The sequence below is a fragment of the Geotrypetes seraphini genome, chromosome 6 (genome assembly GCF_902459505.1).
Source record: "Geotrypetes seraphini chromosome 6, aGeoSer1.1, whole genome shotgun sequence".
NCBI classification, from domain to species: Eukaryota; Metazoa; Chordata; class Amphibia; order Gymnophiona; family Dermophiidae; genus Geotrypetes; species Geotrypetes seraphini.
The window spans coordinates 69,612,596-69,631,184 of record NC_047089.1 but is presented as its reverse complement, the minus strand read 5'-3'; the positions used below and the strand labels follow the sequence as shown (position 1 = coordinate 69,631,184).

The following is an 18,589-nucleotide window of genomic DNA, read 5'->3' as shown; positions in this document are numbered from 1 at the left end:
TAGTTACCAGATCACTTATCAATTGAAATTTTGTTTCAACCATTATTAGTACTATGGTTAGGCTTATTCATTTCTGCTTTTCTGTTTGATAGGGCCCAATATACTAATGAGTAAATACTTACAGTTGTTTGGATTTTTTTAATGCCATCCATGGTGGTTAAAAAAAATCTGAAATTTCAGTGCCACTACTTGGGCAGTTAACCGTGCTGAAGATCAAAATAGAACATCCACCACCAGCATTCAGTTTAACAACAATATTCTACCAACTTAAGACAGCCTTTCCCCTTCCCTAAGTTATCCATACAGCAAATTGAATATATCTGTCATCAAGATAACTCTTTGCACTGGCATCATTCTTTAGTTCTGGAGCAGTCCATAATGATTTTTAGCAGCATTGGATAGTGCTGCTAAAAATTGTTGAGAAGACCCGGCCAGGTGCTGTAATCCAGATAAGTGTGTTTAAATATTGGCACCTAAATTTTATTTCCTCCAGACACAAAATTAAGAAAAAAGCTTTAGTAAATCAAGCCTTTCTTTCATGTTGAGAGAGAGTAGTGTAACTTTTGTGAAAATGTGTTTGCTGTACATCCATCTCAATCAAACAAAATTTGAATTTAAAGGTGAGACTTTAAACACAAACTTGAATTTGCTATTTGGTTGCAGCTGACGTTGGTCTTGTGACATTTTTGCACAGGTTTTAATACTGTTTGTGTATGTCATGTGAAAGATTTATGCTGCTTGATGGTGAAAATACAAATCTTTGTTGTTACAGTGTCAGATCATAGTAACCTTCCTGAAATTGTTAACACTGTCCTAGCCCAAGAAATGCAGAAAATCTTTATCAATAAAGACCTGGAAATTTTTAATGAAGAATTTCTTGAACACAATACTACCTCCATTCAGCATCTTCTGTCAGGTAAGTTTTTACCTTCAAAGGCTAATAGCATGATAAGCATTCAATTTTATCTTGTAAACAAGTCAATTATATGCTTTTCATGTGGTTTGTGAAACTAAATTAGGATAAGAAAAGTTAGACACTAGAAAGTCCAGGATACACTCAAATTTGTTCCACGATGAAAAAAAACAAAAGATGCATAAGATGAGAGCTTGATGCAGTAACTCGTATGTCTTATGTATCTTTTGTTTTCTTCATGGTGGAATAAATTTGAGTGTATCATAGACTTTCCTTATCCTATTTTTGTTTGCGACCTGGGACTTTATTTTTCCTGTTTTGTCTCATTTGTAAAACTAAGGCCTCCTTTTACGAAACTGCGATAGCAGTTTTTTGTGCGGGGAGCCACACTAAATGTCATGTGTTGCTCCTGATGCTCATTGAGTTCCTATGAGAGTCGGGAGCAGCCCAGGCCATTCAGCACGGCTCCCCACACAAGAAACTGCTATCGCAGTTTTGTAAAAGAGGGGGTAAGCCAAAATTTAAAAATACAAAGTTTTTTTTAACTTTATAGAAATTGTATGTAAAAATAAATCCTGCTTCATACCAAATGTGTAGGCATAAACATTGCTGCTTGGATTTAGAATATGGATTTGATAGAATATGGATTTGATAGAATATTCATTTAGAATAAGAATAAAGGCACAAACTTACTGTTCATCAAATATATTTTCCATCAAATCATATCTCCAGCATTATATTATCCTGATATGGGATGGTTGCTTATAGCTTTCATTTTTAATTTATACTTTTAAAAGTAAAAAATATCCTCCAAGGAAAAGCAGAAATTTCATATACGAGTGATATATTGAATGCATAAGAACATAAGAATTGCCATATTGGGACACACCGAAGGTCCATCAAGCCCAGTATACTGATTCTAATAGTGGCCAATCCAGATCCCAAGTACCTAGCTTGTTCTCAAGTAGTAAAACAAATTTTATGCTGCTTATCCTAGGAATAAGCAGTGGATTTTCCCCAAGCCATCTCAATAATGGCCTTTGGACTTTTCTTTTGGGAAATTATCCAACCCTGCTAAGCTAACTTATTTCACCACATTCTCTGGCAACAAATTTCAGAGTTTAATTACACGTCATGTGAAGAAATATTTTCTCTGGTTTGTTTTAAATCTACTATTTAGTAGCTTCATAGTATTTTTGGAAAGATTGAACAAACGATTCACATCTATCCTTTCCACTCCACTCAGTATTTTATAGACCTCTATTATATCACCCCTGAGCTGTCTCTTCTCCAAGCTGAAGAGCCCTAACTGCTTTAGCCTTTCCTCATAGGGAAGTCGTCCCATTCCTTTGATCATTTTCATTGCCCTTCTCTGTACCTTTTCTAATCCGCTATATCTTTTTTTGAGATACGACAACCAAAATTACACATAGTATTCAAGGTGTGGATGTACCATAGAGCAGTGTTTCTCCACAAAGCACACTGTATACAGAGAAAATGTTAATTATCATTTATATTCGGGGGTTTTTTTTCAAAGTGTTCAAAGCAAATGACTTTAAAACAGGGATCTCAAAGTCCCTCCTTGAGGGCCACAATCCAGTTGGGTTTTCAAAATTTCCCCAATGACTATGCATTGAAAGCAGTGCATGCACATAAATCTCATGCATATTCATTGGGGAAATCCTGAAAACCCGACTGGATTGCGGTTCTCAAGGAGGGACTTTGAGACCCCTGCTTTAAAATATGCAATCTCACCTCAGTAACAACTATAGAAAATTAGACAAATATAATGCAAAATATAAACAGCAGATATAAATTCTCAAAACTGACACATTTCGATCACTAAATTGAAAATAAATCATTTTTCCTTCCTTTGCTGTCTGGTGATTTTATGAGTCTCTAGGTGCACTTACTTCTGACTGTACATCCAATATTTCTTTCTTTCTGCCTCCTGCATGCTTCCTCTCCTCCAGACCTAATTCCATTCTCCAACCAATATCTCTCTCTGTCCCTCCATGAGTCCAACTTTTCTTCCTCTCTCCTTTACCCCCATTGGCAACATGTAACCCTCTCTCTCTCTCACTGCCCTTCTCTCATTCCCTTCCTTGCTGCAAAAGGAGTGGGGAAAGCGTGAGAGAGAAAGATCCAAGGTGCATCTCTCCTACTCCCTCTACTGCCACATCTAGCATTTCTCCCTTCTTTCCACCAATTTAATATCTCTTTCTCTCTGCCGCCTGCATGCTTCCTCTCCTCCAGTCCTTATTCTGTCCCCCAACCAACATCTTTCTCTCTCTCTCCCTCCATGAGTTCAACTTTTTACTCACTGCCCTCTCCCCCTTCCCCTGAGTGTGACATTTCTCCTTCCCTCCTTTCTGCCCTCCCCAATCATCTCTCCCTCTCTCTCTCCATGAGTCCAACACTTTCTGCTTCCTGCACGTTTCCTCTCCTCCAGACCTCATTCCCTTCCCCAACTAACATCTCTCTCTGTCCCTCCATGAATCCAACTTTTTTTCCTCTCCTCCACCTCTATTGGCAACAAGTCTCTCTCTCTCTCTGAGTGTATGGCGCAGTGGTTGGAGCAACAGCCTCAGCACCCTGGGGCTGTGGGTTCATACCCCGCACTGATCCTTGTGACCCTGGGCAAGTCACTCAATAGCTCCAGGAACGTTAGATAGATTGTGAGCCCACCGGGACAGATAGGGAAAATGCTTGAGTACCTGACTGTAAAACCACTTAGATAACCTTGATAAGCGGTATATAAAAACCTAATAAACTTGAAACTCTCTCTCTGTCCATCTGTCTTGAGAGATCCAGGCATCTCTCCCACCCTCTCTACTATCACATCCAGCATTTCTCCGTCTCTCATCCTCCGGATCATGTGCAGCATTTTTCAACACTGTCCACCAGCCCTATGCCCATTTCTTCTGTCACCCCTCTCCTGCACAATGCCATAACTCTCCCTCCATTACTATGTCTAACATTCCTCCCCCATGAAATCCCCTTCAATCTGTCCTTCGGTTCCCTCTCCACCACCATATCCAACATTTCTCCCTCTCATCCTTCTCTCCCCCATGCATCTCCCTCTTCTCTCTCTATGACCAATTTTCCTTTCTTTCTTTCCCCATGTGCCATCATCTTTCCCTCTCACTCACACACTCATACCCAACAATTCTCCCTTTCCATTCCCTCCCTCCTATTTCCCAAGTTAGTTCCCCCTTCCTCCCTCTCTTCTGTGTCCCATGTTCATGCCCCCTCCCTTCCAGATGTGTCAAGTTCATGCCCCATTCCCCTCCTTGCATGTAAGTAGCTGCCTGTCCATAGAAGACGATGCTGCCTCTGGGGATACTGCCTTCCTGCCCGCCCCCCCCCAAAGGTGGGCAGGCAGAGATCGCCAGAAGAAGCTTCAGTTGGGGGGGGACAGGCAGGAACGCGAGTTCCGCGACAACTGCCACCCCCTCTATGGAAGGGCAGGAATTGGCGGCCAGGCCGCATACCCCTAAGGGTATGCATACCACGTGTTGAGATACACTGCCAAAGAGCAATACAAGGGCATTATAATATTTTCATTTTTGTTTTCTATTCCTGTCCTAATAATTCCTAACATTCTATTTACTTTCTTAGCCACCGCCACACATTGAGCTGAGGGTTTCAACAATGACACCTATATCCTTTTCTGGGACAGTGACTAATAATAATAATTTTATTTCTTGTATACCGCTATACCGTGAGGTTCAAAGCGGTTTACAGTAGATACAGAAGAGATGCAATTAAGTAAGAGTAATGAAAATGAAGAAAAAGTACTTAGAGTTCACTGACTGTCCCAAACTAACATAGAACCCAGTATCACATAGCTATAGTTAGGGTTCCTCTTTCCCACATGCATCACTTTGCACTTGCTCACATTACACGTCATCTGCCATTTTGACCCCCAGTCTCACAAGGTCCTCTTGCAATTTTCACAATCTTCTTGCAATTGAACAACTTTGAACAACTTCATGTCATCAGCAAATTTAATTCTCCCATCTCTAGATCATTGATAAATAAAAAAGCAACAGTCCCAGCACAGACCCTTGGGGAACACTACTATTTATCGTTCTCCATTCAGAATATTAAACCTACTCTCTGTTTTCTGTCTTTCAAACAGTTCTTAATCCATAATAGGAGTCTTTCATGAATTACTTTGTGAAATGCCTTTTTGAAAATCCAAATACATGATATCAACCAGCTCACCTTTATCCCCATGTTCATTCACCCCCTTCAAAGAAATACAGTAAATTTGTGAGGCAAGATTTCCCTTGACTAAATCCATGTTTGCATTCTCATTAATCCATGCTTATGTATATGTTCTGTTATTTTGTTCTTTCTAATAGTCTCTACCTTTTTGCCCAGCACCAACATCAGACTCCCTGGTCTATAATTTCCCAGATCTGGTACCCTTTTTAAAAACTGCCATTATGTTGGCCTTCCTGTACTATGCTGGATTTTAAAGAAAATTACTAGCAATAGCTCTGCAAGTTCATTTTTTAGTTCTATCAACACTCTGGGTTGTATGCCATTTGGTCCAGGTGATTTGCTATTGTTCAATGTCTCAAATTTACCCATTACCTCATCTAGTGTTAGAGGTTTGTTTGAGTTTCTCTGAGTCTTCAGAATTGAATACCATTTCTAGCACCAGTAGCTCCCCCACATCTTCCTCGGTGAAAACAGAAGCAAAGAATTAATTTAATCTCTCCACTATGACTTTGTCTTCCCTGAGAGATCCCCTTTTATCCCTTGGTTGTCTAGCGGTCCAACTGATTCTCTTCCCGGCGTCTTGCTTTTAACATATCTAAAAAAGTTGTTACTGTGCATTTTTGCTTCTAGCACAATCTTATTTTCAGTATCTCTCTTCGCCTTCTTTATTAGCACCTTGCATTTGACTTGACATTCCTTGTGTTTGCATTTATTTTCTGTCGGATCCTTCTTCCACTTTCTGAAGGATTCTCTTTTAACTCTAATAGCTTCCTTCACCTCGCTCGTAAACCACGCTGGCAGCACTTTGGTTTTCCTTCCTCTTTTTTTTAATACATGGAATATATGTAGTCTGGGGTTCCAGTATGGTATTTTTAAATAACATCTACTCCTGATGCAACATGTCTTTCACTGTTCCATCAATGTTTATGCAGTACCTTTCGAAGGCATCCATTTGCTTTAAGTCTTTTTCCCTACATCTGTTCCTTAATGAACATTCACCACATTTTTATTCCATCGTCTTTTGTAGTCCAAAACCTAGAGGCTTGGGAGTGGCTGTAGGGGAGGAGGCATCTACTACATTAAAAAACAAAACACGTTTTCGTGAATGACTTTCTCTTCACTTAATCATTATGCCTCCAGACCTTCAAGAGAGGCTCTTCTCAAGTCGACTTTTCTTCGGAGGATGATACTTCTTCTCAAAAAACTGGGGCTTTTACTTCCAGTATTTCCTCATTCCAATTTTAGATCTCAGGACCCTGAACAAATTTCCTCTAAGGGGAAAACACATTTCATATGTTCCCTCTGATAATTTTATATTACCTTTTAGGTCGCAACCACTGGCTATGCTCCCTAGATCTGGAAAGAAGTTTCTTTTCATATTCCAGTGCTTCCAAACTTCTGGAAATTACTCAGATTTCCAATGGCGCAGCACTATTATCAATATAGAATCCTCCCTTTTGGCTTTGCATCCTCTTCCAGAGTAGTTATCAAAGACCTGGTTGTAGTAGCAACAGAGTTGCAGAAAGGGTCTCAGAGTGTTCCCTGATTAGACAATTGACTCATCAATGATTCAACCTCATAGTGGGTCCTCACAGTGACTCGGTTCACAATTCTCTCTTTCAGCACTGGGTATTCAAAATATTTTTTACTAAATCCCAACTTTAATCTTCTAAAACTTTGCGCTTCATTAGAGTTCTGCTACGTACCTTTTTATTCTAGACTGTTTCTCTTTCAGCATTGATTCAGCTTTGCGAACAGACTTATCTTCTCCCATCAATCTTGGCCAGACGACTGATGGTAATCCTGGGTCACATGGCCTCCACAGTGCACGTTACTCTGTTTAAGAGACTTCATCTCAAGATTCCTCAATAGACTCTTGCATGTCAGTGGTCTCAAGCTCGCCACCAATTGTCTCAACACTTTGACAATCTCTGCAGTACTGGATGAGCTCTTTCTTGCTTTCCAGGGGGTTTTTGTTCCCAAGTTCAAAACATCAAAAGGTTTTTGTTCCCAAGTTCCCACATGAAAAGATTCTGACCACACTCGTCGGCCTACGCATGCAGGGTTTATCTGGCGTTGCTAATCTATTGAACCAGTTTTTTCTATCCATATCTTTTGGAACTCAGAGCAATCCTAATTCCCACGGATGTTCAGGTTGCAGTGTATTACGTAAACAAGCAAGGAGTCATGGGTTCTCTCCTTCTTTGTCAACACGCCCAGAAGATTTGGAACTGGGTGATTGCTCACAATATATTTTTGAAAGTATATGCATTCAATGGCAGCAGTATTCTCTTGCAGATGGATTCAGCAGGTTGCTCCGCCACATGAGTGGACGTTCAACGCTGCAGGTCTGAACCTCATATATTCTCTGTTTGGGGGACTTCTCAGACCTGTTTGTGTCCCGTCCCACCCCCCACAATCACAAGTTGCCTCAATTTTGATCCAGGCAGTATTCTCCTCAATACCTTGATGCGTTTCTTCTGGATTGGACACACAAGTTTCTTTGTGTTTCCTCCAGTCCCTCTCATCTTTGAGACACTTGTCAAGCTCAAGCAGAAATTGGCCACCATAATTCTATTGGCCCTCAGTGGCCCAGGCATCCTTGGTTCTCCCTTCTACCTCAGCTCAGTATTAAGGAATCAATGCATCTTCAGACTTTTCCATTTCTTCTAACACAGAGTCATGGATATCTTCTGCATCTCAATGCCAGCTTGGTACCTCTTGGGTTGACATGGACTAAGTTTTATCTTTCTTATCCTGTCAGATGTATTTTAGAAGCGTCATGAAAACCGTCTACGCAGCAGTGTTAACAGCAGAAAAGGATGCAGTTTTCCACTTGGTGTACTTTTCATATTAATGATGCTGTATCTACCTCTATATCTATAGTATTGGATTTCTTCTATATTTATCCAATTTAGGTCTCAAGATCACTTCGATTCAAGTTCATCTCAGTGCTATCAAAGCTTTTCACAGTCCAGCTGATGGTAAATATCGAATTGTTCATCCTGTTGTGTCCAGATTCATTAACAGACCTTTTTAAGGTCGTACCACCTCTCAAACCACCTCCTATAGTTTGGGATCTCAGTGTTATTCTCTCTAGACTTATGAAGTATTCTTTTGTACCAATGTCCTCAGCTTATTCGAAATACCTCATTTGGATAGTGGTTTTTTTTTTCTCATCTCTCTTACCTCTGTTCAAGGAATGAGTGAACTTCAAGCGCTGGTGGTGGATCCACCGTTCACAGTGTTTCATCATGACATAGTTGTGCTTCAAACCCATCCGAAGTTCCTTCCAGAAATAGTCACGGACTTCATCTAAATCGATCTACTATATTTCCAGTGTTCTTTCCTAAGACTCATTCTCATTCTGGAGAAACGGCTCTTCATACTCTCATTTCCAATGACCCTGGGCTTCCTTCTTACAGAGAATTCAGCCACATAGAGCATCTCCTCAACTTTTCCTCTCCATTGATGCTAATAAGTTGGGACATCCTGTATGCAAAAGAACTATCTCTACAGGGTTAGCAGTTTGTATCCTTTTCTCTTATGCTCAGGCTTGGCTGCAACTGGGAATTGCGTCACAGCCCACAAGATCTAAGCTATGGCAGCTGCTCTTGCTTTCCTACGCTCAACTTCTACTGCTGAAATATATAAAACTGCTACTTGGTCCTCATTCACATCTCACTACTGTCTAGAATTCAATTCCAGATGGGAGGGTCACTTCGGCCAAGCAGTATTGCGAAATTTAATTTCTTAAGAGCCAATACTCCCTCCATCCCGTTCTAGTAAGCTAGAGAGTCCCACATGTGAGAATATACTGCCTGCTTGTCATGGGATAAAGCAAAGTTACTTACCGTACCATAACAGGTATTATCCAGGGGCAGCAGGCAGATATTCTCACAACGCACCCACCTCCCCTGGTTGGCTTCTTAGCTTGCTTATGGAACTGAGGAGCTGCGAGCTTGCGTCGGGTGGGAAGGCAATCGCGCCTGCACAGTGTGGGCAGTTTGCGAACTTTCTTAGGTTTTTAAAGTCTTTTAAAGCTGTCCATACCGGGGCTCCCTGGATAACACCTGTTACAGTAAATAACTGTGCTTTATGGTAAGTAACTTTGCTTTATCTTTTTCGATTTTAACTTTAAACATCTTTTGCTGCCTCTTTCCTTGATAACCATTTCCTTAGGACATTAGCAAGCATGCTTAATAAATCTTCACATTTGCTTTCTTATTGCAGGTGCTAAGATGATGTATTTCTTGGATAAGTCAAGGCAAGAGAAAGCAATTGCTATTGCCACTAGACTGGATGAAACTATGATAGATAGAAATGTAAAGGTATGTTTTCTTTAAAAATGGTATCCTTTCAAGTATATAGATACTATGTTACTTGGTTGAAGTATATACAGTCAAGTGAAAAAAATAGAACACTCCATGAAATATTCAGTTCTTTATTAAGAAATGTTCACATATAGATGTCAAATCTTTTTTTATTTATCTCTGGAAAAGAAAGTGATGTAATTGCAGATAAACAACCAAACTTTTTCTTGATTTACTCATGAAACAAAAAGATATCCACAAAAATGTGTATTCTAACTGAGGAATAAATTAGGACACCCCCACAGGAAGTTTGCTCTCCTTAAACCTCAGATATTTAGTTTGGTGTGCTTATGACTGCAGCGGTGAGATTGAACACCATGATGAGATCAAAAGAGCTGTCTGAGGCCTTCAGGAAGAAGATTGTTGCAGCTTATAAGTCTGGTAAGGGATTTAAAAAGATCTTGAAAGAATTAGCCATTCCATGGTCCGGAAAATAGTATACAAGTGGAGGACTTTTCAAACAACTGCCCACATACCCAGGTCTGGCCGTCTAAGCAAGTTGACCCCCAGAGCAGATCACAAGATGCTAAATGAAGTCTCCAAAAACCCTAAACTGTCATCATGGGACCTACAGCAGGCTCTTGCTACTGTTGATGTAGAAGTGCAATCAGAAAGAGACTGCACAAATTTAACATGCATGGGAGGTATGCAAGGAGGAAGCCTTGTATCTCTAAGATAAACATCAAGACCAGACTGAAGTTTGTCATAGAGAACATAGACAAACACCAGGACTTCTGAAATAGTCTTCTATGGACAGATGAATCTAAAACTGAATTGTTTTGAACAACTCGTCTTCTTCAGGGATCCCATAAAGTGGTTGTGACAAAGGCCTGATCTGTGTATTGTGTGATTTAGTGGTGATAATGTATTGCTGAAGAACTAGAGCAGTAGAAGGCTCCAGTTCTTCAGCAGTACATTATCACCGCTAAAGCACACAAAACACACATCAGCTTTTGTTGCGTGTCATTTGTCACAACCACTTTATGGGACCCCCGAAGAAGATGTGTTGTTCGAAACATGTACTATGTCGGGTCCTATATTTTGTGTAAAGTGGTCTATTTGTATGCAACAATCTGTTTGTTTAAAATAAACTTTGCCTGTATCTTGTACAGTTGTCTGCATTACCTTTCTTTGTCTTTTGTTCACCGCATTATTTTACTGCAGATTTTGTTGGATTTTCTTTTTTCTCCTTTAACTATTTTAAGTATCTTCCATCCCATTGGAAGCCAGAGTTTCAGCATATGTTTAGCACTCTCACTCAACTCAGACAGCATATGGTACAATCTGCGTACGATGCTTTTGAGCTGTCTTCTCAAGTTTCTGAAATATCTGTGGCCATGAGAAGGCTGGCATGGCTCAGAATAGCAGACATGGATGTTAATCTCCAGGATCAGTTAGCCAACATTCCCTGTCTGGGAGATTAGCGTCCTGGGGACACTATTGAGAACGCAACTCAAAAACTCTCAGCACATGAAAAGTCTTGAAATTCATTGCTTAAACCACAGGTGTCAAAGTCGGTCCTCGAGGGCCGCAATCCAGTCGGGTTTTCAGGATTTCCCCAATGAATATGCATGAGATCTATTAGCATACAATGAAAGCAGTGCTTGCAAATAGATCTCATGCATATTCATTGGGGAAATCCTGAAAACCCGACTGGATTGCGGCCCTCGAGGAGGGACTTTGACATCCCTGGCTTAAACCTAAGCCTAAGTCATCTATGTCTAGACCTTTCAAACCCTCTTCTTCTTATCAGAGGCGTTATACAGCGAAACCTCTTCCTCAATCCAGGCCACAGCAGAAAAAAACTGCGACAGCACTGTCCTCAAACATCTCAGATCGCTGCTACTCCCAAATCAAATTAGCCTTTTTGACTGATTACTCGAGAGCATAATTTCAGTCAATGTAACTTTGCTTCTCCCTCTACCCATTGGAGGTTGTCTACAACATTACCATCATCATTGACTGTTAATCACCTCCGTCCTCTGGGTTCTCAGTATCATTTGAGAAGGTTATTCTCTTCATTATCTCAACATTCTTCCAAGAGAGTTTCCTTCCAACCCACTACAGTCCTTTCTTCTCCTGGAAGTCGAATCTCTGTTCATTCTCAATGTCATCGAAAAGGTTCCTTTGGACCAGCAGACCATGGGGTTTTATTCCTGATATTTCCTTGTTCCGAAGAAGACTGGAGGTCTTCGACCAGTATTGGACCTCAGAGCTCTCAACAAATTTTTTGTCACCGAATACGTTCGGATGCTGTCTCTAGCATTGCTGTATCCCCTGCTGGATCGCAACAATTGGTTATGCTCTCTGTATCTCAAGAAGGCTTACACTCACATTCCCATTTGCCTAGCTTCTTGCAAGTTCCTCAGATTTCAGGTTGCAAATCACCACTACGAATACAAGGGTCTGTCTTTCAGTCTCTCATCATCTCCCAGAGTATTCACCAAGTGCCTCGTGGTTTTCAAATCTTCCCCTATCTAGATGATTGGCTCATCAAGGATCTTTCGTCTCAGGGTGTTCACATAGCGATAAAGCAGACTATATTATTCTTGCAAAATTTGGGATTCAAAATCAACTTCCCCAAATCTCAACTTCAGCCTTCTCAGACTCTTCAGTTTATCGGAGCCCTCCTAGATACTGTTCTACTCAGGGCGTTTCTTCCTCAAAAGTGTCAAGATGCTTTGATACACCTTTGTCATCAAGTGACTCACCTTCACTCACTCTCAGCGAGGCACATGGTGGTTCTTTTCAGTCACATGGCATCTACAGTTCACATGACTCCTTTTGCCAGACTTCACCTACAGATCCCTCAGTGGTCGCAGGCTCTAAACCTGCTTTCCCAACATATTACAGTAACATTTTCTGTACAATAATCTCTTCAGTGGTGGATGCTCTCTTCCAGTCTTTCCAGAGGTATGTTGTTTCAAACGCCTCCTCATTAGAAGGTTCTCACTACAGATTCATCAACCTATGCTGGGGAGCTCACCTGGTGGTCTCCGCACTCAGGATCTTTGGTTTGTTACAGATCATTGCCATCACATAAATCTATTGGAACTCAGAGCGATTTTCAATGCTATCAAGGCTTTTCAGCATCTTCTTCAAAATCAGGTCATTCTCATCCATACAGACAATCAAATAGCCATGTACTACGTGAACAAGCAGGGAGGAACAGGATCTCTTCTCCTCTGCTAAGAAGCCCAAAATATTTGGAATTGGGCAGTTCTTTACAATGTCAACTTGTAAGCTGTCTACATTCAAGGAGAGAAATTAAGTCGCATCCTTCAACCTCACGAATGGACGCTGAACTCGGCAGCTCTCCATCCCATTTTTTTCTCAATGGGAAACACATCAGGTAGACCTTTTTGCATCTCCCCACAACAACAAGCTGCCCCAGTTCTGTTCCAGACTGTACTCTCTTCATCGCCTAGAAGCAGATGCTTTTCTCCTGGACTGGACGAACAAGTTTCTTTATGTGTTCTCTCCTTTTCCTCTCATTCTCAAAACGCTTGTCAATCTCAAACAGGAGTCTGCCATCATGATTCTGATAGCTCCTCGGTGGCCCATGCAACCTTGGTTCTCCCTTCTACTTCAACTCTGCCAATTTTTCCATCTCTTATACAGAATTAGGGTTCTCTTCATCCAATCCTTCAGTCTTTGCACTTGACAGCTGGGTATCTCTCGGGCTGACTTCACCTGACCTTCAGTTTTCTCAATCTGTCAGAGACATCTTGAATGCTTACAGAAAACCAGCCACAAGACAATATTATACTAAAAAATGGACTCGGTTTTCTACTTGATGCAATGTTCACCATCAAGAACCAAAATCTACCTCCTTATCTTCGGTTCTGGATTATCTTCTACATTTATCTCATTCTGACCTGAAGTCCACTTCCATTAGAGTCCATCTCAGTGCAATAGCTGCTTTTCATCAACCATTAGTTGGAAAACCTCTCTCTGCTCACCCTGTGGTTTCCAAATTTATGAAAGGACTCTAATATCAAACCACCTCCAGTAGTTTTCAATTTTAATGTTGTACTTGCTAAACTGATGAAGCCTCTATTTGAACCAATGTCTTCGGCTCATTTTAAATACCTCACTTGGAAAGTAGTTTTTCTTATTTCTCTAACGTCTGCTCACAGAGTCATTGAACTACAAGCATTGGTAACGGATCCACTATTTACAGTATTTCATCATGATAAGGTGGTGCTCCACACTCATCCGAAGTTCTTACCGAAAGTTGTCACTGAGTTTCATCACAATCAATCCATTGTTTTTCCAGTATTTTTTCCTAAGCCTCATTCTCATCCTGGAGAAATAGCTCTTCATATTCTGGACTGCAAGTGAACATTGGCCTACTATTTGCAACAAACTAAATCACATAGATCTTCTCCACAACGTTTTGTCTACTTTGATCCTAACAAGTTGGGGCATCCTGTTTCCAAAAGGACAATTTCAAACTGGTTGGCTGCTTGCATTTCATTTTGTTATGTTCAGGCTGGGCTGCAACTGGAGGATCGTGCCACAGCCCACAAAGTTCGAGCTATGGCAGCTTCAGTAGCTTTTCTCCACTCTACTCCTGTTGAAATCTACAAAGCTGCTACTTGGTCCTCGGTTCATACTTTCATCTCTCATTACTGTCTGGAATCCTATTCCAGACAGTATGGGTATTTCGGCCAACAATAGTACAAAATTTATTTTATCCCAGGACAAGCAGGCAGGTATTCTCACTAGTGGGTACGGACATCTTGCAAGCATGTCTTGCTTGAAGAAACTTAAAAGTTTCGAGATGCCTGCACCGCGCATGCGCCAGTGCCTTCCCGCCCGATGCTCCGGGCGTGTCTCCTCAGTTCTTTTTCTTCCGCGGAGCTGAGAAGTCTATCTTCAATTTGCGCCCATTGAATCTTTTTTTTTTGCCTTCTATTTTGCCACGGGTTGAGTTCTTTTGGCTCTCCTGTGCATTTCTTTCTTTCTTTGATTTCTTTAAAAAAAAAAAAAAATTTTTCCTTCTGATACCGGGTCGGCCGCGTGGCTGGGGCCCCGCGCCTTCGACCTTGCGGCGGAGCTTTTCCGGCCTATGTCCCGGCCGATTACCGGTTTTAAAAAGTGTAGCAAGTGCCAGCGCGCGATTTCGCTCACGGACCCTCATCGACGCTGCTTACAGTGTCTGGGACCGGATCACTTCCCGAAATCTTGCCGGCCTTGCTCCACTTTGACGGCGAGAGCGTTTAAGCGCCGCTGTCTGCTGTGGGAGTCCATGTTCAAAATGGAAGCTTCATCGGATCCTGCAGCTTCGACATCGACGGGTGCTTCGACTCCTTCCGCAAAGCCCTCTGCCTCCCCGGCTGCTTCGGGCCTCCTGAAACCGGCCTCGTTCACACCGGTTTTGGCCTCGGCTTCAGCGCCGGTGCCTTCCTCCGTCTCCTCGGAGCAGGTATTGACCCCGACAGTTCCACCGGTGGTGCTCAAGGTGCCGAAGACTGGCAAGCAGAAGCACGCAGCACCGAAGGAGCGTGGAGACTGTGCGGAAGGGCCCCCTTTTGGTACGGATCCCTCCATATCGGCTTCGTTGCGGTCCCTTCTGGAGGCTCAGTTCGTGGAGCTCATGCAGACCATGGGGCCTCGGCTGATTGCCATCATCCAGGGTGACCTTCCAGCTTCGGCTTCGAGGGGCGGACTGCCCCCTCCTCCTCCTCCTCGCCGCACGACCTCGTTGCTCGGCGAGGAGGAGCGGCAAGCGGTGTCCGGGTCCTCGAGGAGGTCCTCCGTTAGCGCTGTACCTCCTTTGGAACCGATTTCCTCGAGGAGGGCCTCCCTTAGTGATATGCCTCCCTTGGAGCCCATCCCCTCGAGGAAAGCCTCGTTTAGTGACCTGCCTCCCTTGGAACCGATTACTCCGCCCCATGACTCAGTGTGGCGTCCACCTTCGGGGCCACCCAGTCCTGGGCATAGCAGGAAGCAGGACGAGTTCTTCCGAACCCCCTATCAAACCTGGGCGGCGTCGGGGGAGGCGCCGACTCTTCCGCCTCTGTGATCGACAGCATCGAGTCCAATCTGCTCCTTGGAGGCGTCTGAACCAGTTTCTCACAGACGGGCTCGATCCCCTTCCAGGCATCGGGAGGGGCATCGATCCAGACATTCTTCGAAGCATTCCTCTCGGCACTCGACCGTCTCGCCTCAGAAGAAATTGCCTCGGTTGGGGTATGCTGCTTCGACTGGGTCTCCTCCTCCGGGCCCGGAGTTCGAGGACCCTGAGGTTTTCTACTCGTCCTGTTGCTCGCAGGCCTCTCTGGAGCCTGAAGCCTCTTCTTCTTCTAGTCCGTCTCGCAGACCGGCGATGGCGGACCAACTGTCCTTTTCATCGTTCCTCAGGCAGATGGCAGATGACATGGACATTACTCTCGATGCTGGGTCTCGATACTCCAAGGAATACCTCGATACCATGCACTTGCCTCGTCCACCGGCGGAGTCCTTGCGGCTTCCCCTGCACAAGCTCCTCGACCAGATCTTCATGCGATGCTTCGAGTCTCCTTACTCTATCCCTGCGGTCCCTGGCAAATTGGATGTGCGGTACCGCACGGTGCATCATAAGGGCTTCGAGGGTCCTCAGCTTTCTCACCAGTCCCTCCTGGTCGAATCCTCGCTCAAGCGGTCTCATCCTGGCCAGGTCTATGCTTCAGTGCCTCCGGGCCACAAGGGCAGAACCATGGATAAGTTTGGTCGACGCATCTATCAGAATTCGATGATGGCGTCTCGAGTCCTGCATTACAATTTCCACTTTGCAGCCTACTTGGAATTTTTTCTACCTGTGCTTCGGAAGTTCACACCGTACATCGAGTCCCAGGCTAGGTTTGAGTTTGAGGAAGTGGTTGCTTCGCTGTCCCAACTTCGGCTTCAGTTAATGCAATCTGCCTATGATGCGTTCGAGCTCTCAGCCCGAGCGGCGGCCTGCTCGGTGGCGATGCGCCGGTTGGCCTGGTTGCGGACCATTGATATGGACCCGAATCTTCAGGACCGCCTGGCGAACGTCCTGTGTGCTGGGGCGGATCTTTTTGATGAATCCATCGAGACTGTTACGAAGAAGTTGTCAGACCACGAAAAGTCCTTCCAATCTATCCTTAGGCCGAAGCCTAAGCCTCAGCAGTCTCGACCTTCTCGTCCGCCGTTGATTTATCAGCGGCGTTATCAGCCGAGGCAAACTCCACCTGCGAGGCAACCGGCGAAGCGCCAGCCTCCCCAGAAGGGTCAGCCTAAGTCTCAGTCGCCTGCTGTCCCTAAGACCACTCAGCCTTTTTGACTGTCTCGTCGAGGGCATAACCAACCTCGTTCTGCCTCCCCCTGTTTTTCCCATCGGAGGGCGCCTCCATCAATTTTATCATCGCTGGGAGGCCATAACAACCGACCTCTGGGTCCTTACTATCATCAAGGAAGGATACTCTCTTCATTTCCATCGGGTCCCTCCGGACCACCCTCCAAGAGAGTATCCTTCCAACTTGACTCAGACCGCCCTTCTGCTCCAGGAAGCTCAGGCTTTGCTCCGGCTTTGTGCCGTGGAGCCGGTCCCGACGGACCAACTGGACCAGGGGTTTTACTCCCGGTATTTCTTTGTTCCAAAGAAGACGGGCGACCTGCGACCCATTTTGGACCTCAGGGCCCTCAACAGATTCCTAGTCAAGGAGAGGTTTCGCATGCTGACTCTTGCTTCTCTCTACCCTCTCCTCGAGCAGAACGACTGGTTATGCTCTCTGGATCTCAAGGAGGCCTACACTCACATTCCCATTCATCCGGCCTCCCGCAAGTTCCTCAGATTTCGGGTGGAACATCTACATCTGCAGTATCGAGTGCTTCCATTCGGCCTGTCCTCGTCTCCCAGAGTCTTCACGAAGTGTCTGGTGGTGGAGGCCGCTGCACTCCGGAACAGGGGTCTTCAGGTATTTCCATACCTCGACGACTGGCTCATCAAGGCCCCGTCAGCTCCAACGGTCATTTCGGCGATCTTGACCACGATCTGCTTCCTGCAGAGCCTAGGCTTCGAGATCAATTTTCCCAAATCTCATCTGCAGCCTACCCAGTCCCTTCCCTTCATCGGGGCGGTACTGGACACCATTCAGCTTCGAGCATTCCTTCCTCCTCAGCGCATGGATGCTCTTCTTCGTCTCTGCCAGTCTGTGTCTTCTTGCCAGTCCATCTCAGCGAGACACATGATGGTCCTCCTGGGCCACATGGCCTCTACAGTTCATGTGACACCCTTGGCCAGGCTCCATCTCAGAATTCCTCAGTGGACCCTAGCTTCTCAATGGACTCAAGTGTCAGACCCGTTGACTCGACACATCATAGTCACTCCTGCTCTTCGGCGGTCTCTACTTTGGTGGATGACCTCTTCGAATCTATCCAGAGGTTTGCTGTTTCACACTCCTCCTCATCAGAAGATTCTCACAACCGATTCCTCGACCTATGCCTGGGGGGCTCATCTGGATGGGCTTCGCACTCAGGGATTCTGGACCAGTGCGGACCGCCTCCATCAGATCAATCTTCTGGAGCTCAGAGCCATCTTCTATGCTCTTCAAGCTTTTCAACATCTGCTTCACGACATGGTGGTCTTCATCCGTACAGACAACCAGGTCGCCATGTATTATGTGAACAAACAGGGGGGCACGGGATCGGCCTCCCTCTGCCAGGAAGCTCTCAGAGTCTGGGATTGGGCGGTTCGCCACAATGCCTTCCTCAAAGCTGTCTACATTCAGGGGAAGGACAATGTCTTGGCAGACAACTTGAGTCGTCTCCTCCAGCCTCACGAATGGACTCTCCATTCCGACCCCCTTCATCAGGTCTTTGCACAATGGGGGACGCCTCAAATAGACCTCTTTGCGGCTCCCCACAACTTCAAACTGCCTCAGTTTTGCTCCAGGATCTACACTCCTCATCGCCTCGAGGCAGATGCCTTTCTGCTGGATTGGGGGAATCGATTTCTGCATGCGTTTCCTCCATTCCCTCTCATTCAAAAGACTCTGGTCAAGTTGAAATTAGACCATGCCACCATGATTTTAATAGCTCCTCGGTGGCCCAGGCAACC

The 18,589-nt window shown here is 44.3% G+C and overlaps 1 protein-coding gene across 1 annotated transcript in view; it reads left to right on the top strand.

Annotated features, from left to right (window-relative positions):
- The window catches only part of NAA16 (N-alpha-acetyltransferase 16, NatA auxiliary subunit), a 310,852-nt gene that overhangs the window by 277,496 nt on the left and 14,767 nt on the right, over positions 1-18,589 (top strand). Inside the window, exons 18-19 of the mRNA XM_033947900.1 lie at positions 773-916; positions 9,380-9,477. Of these exons, the coding sequence (XP_033803791.1) occupies positions 773-916; positions 9,380-9,477 (242 nt within the window). The remainder of the gene's footprint in view (positions 1-772; positions 917-9,379; positions 9,478-18,589) is intronic.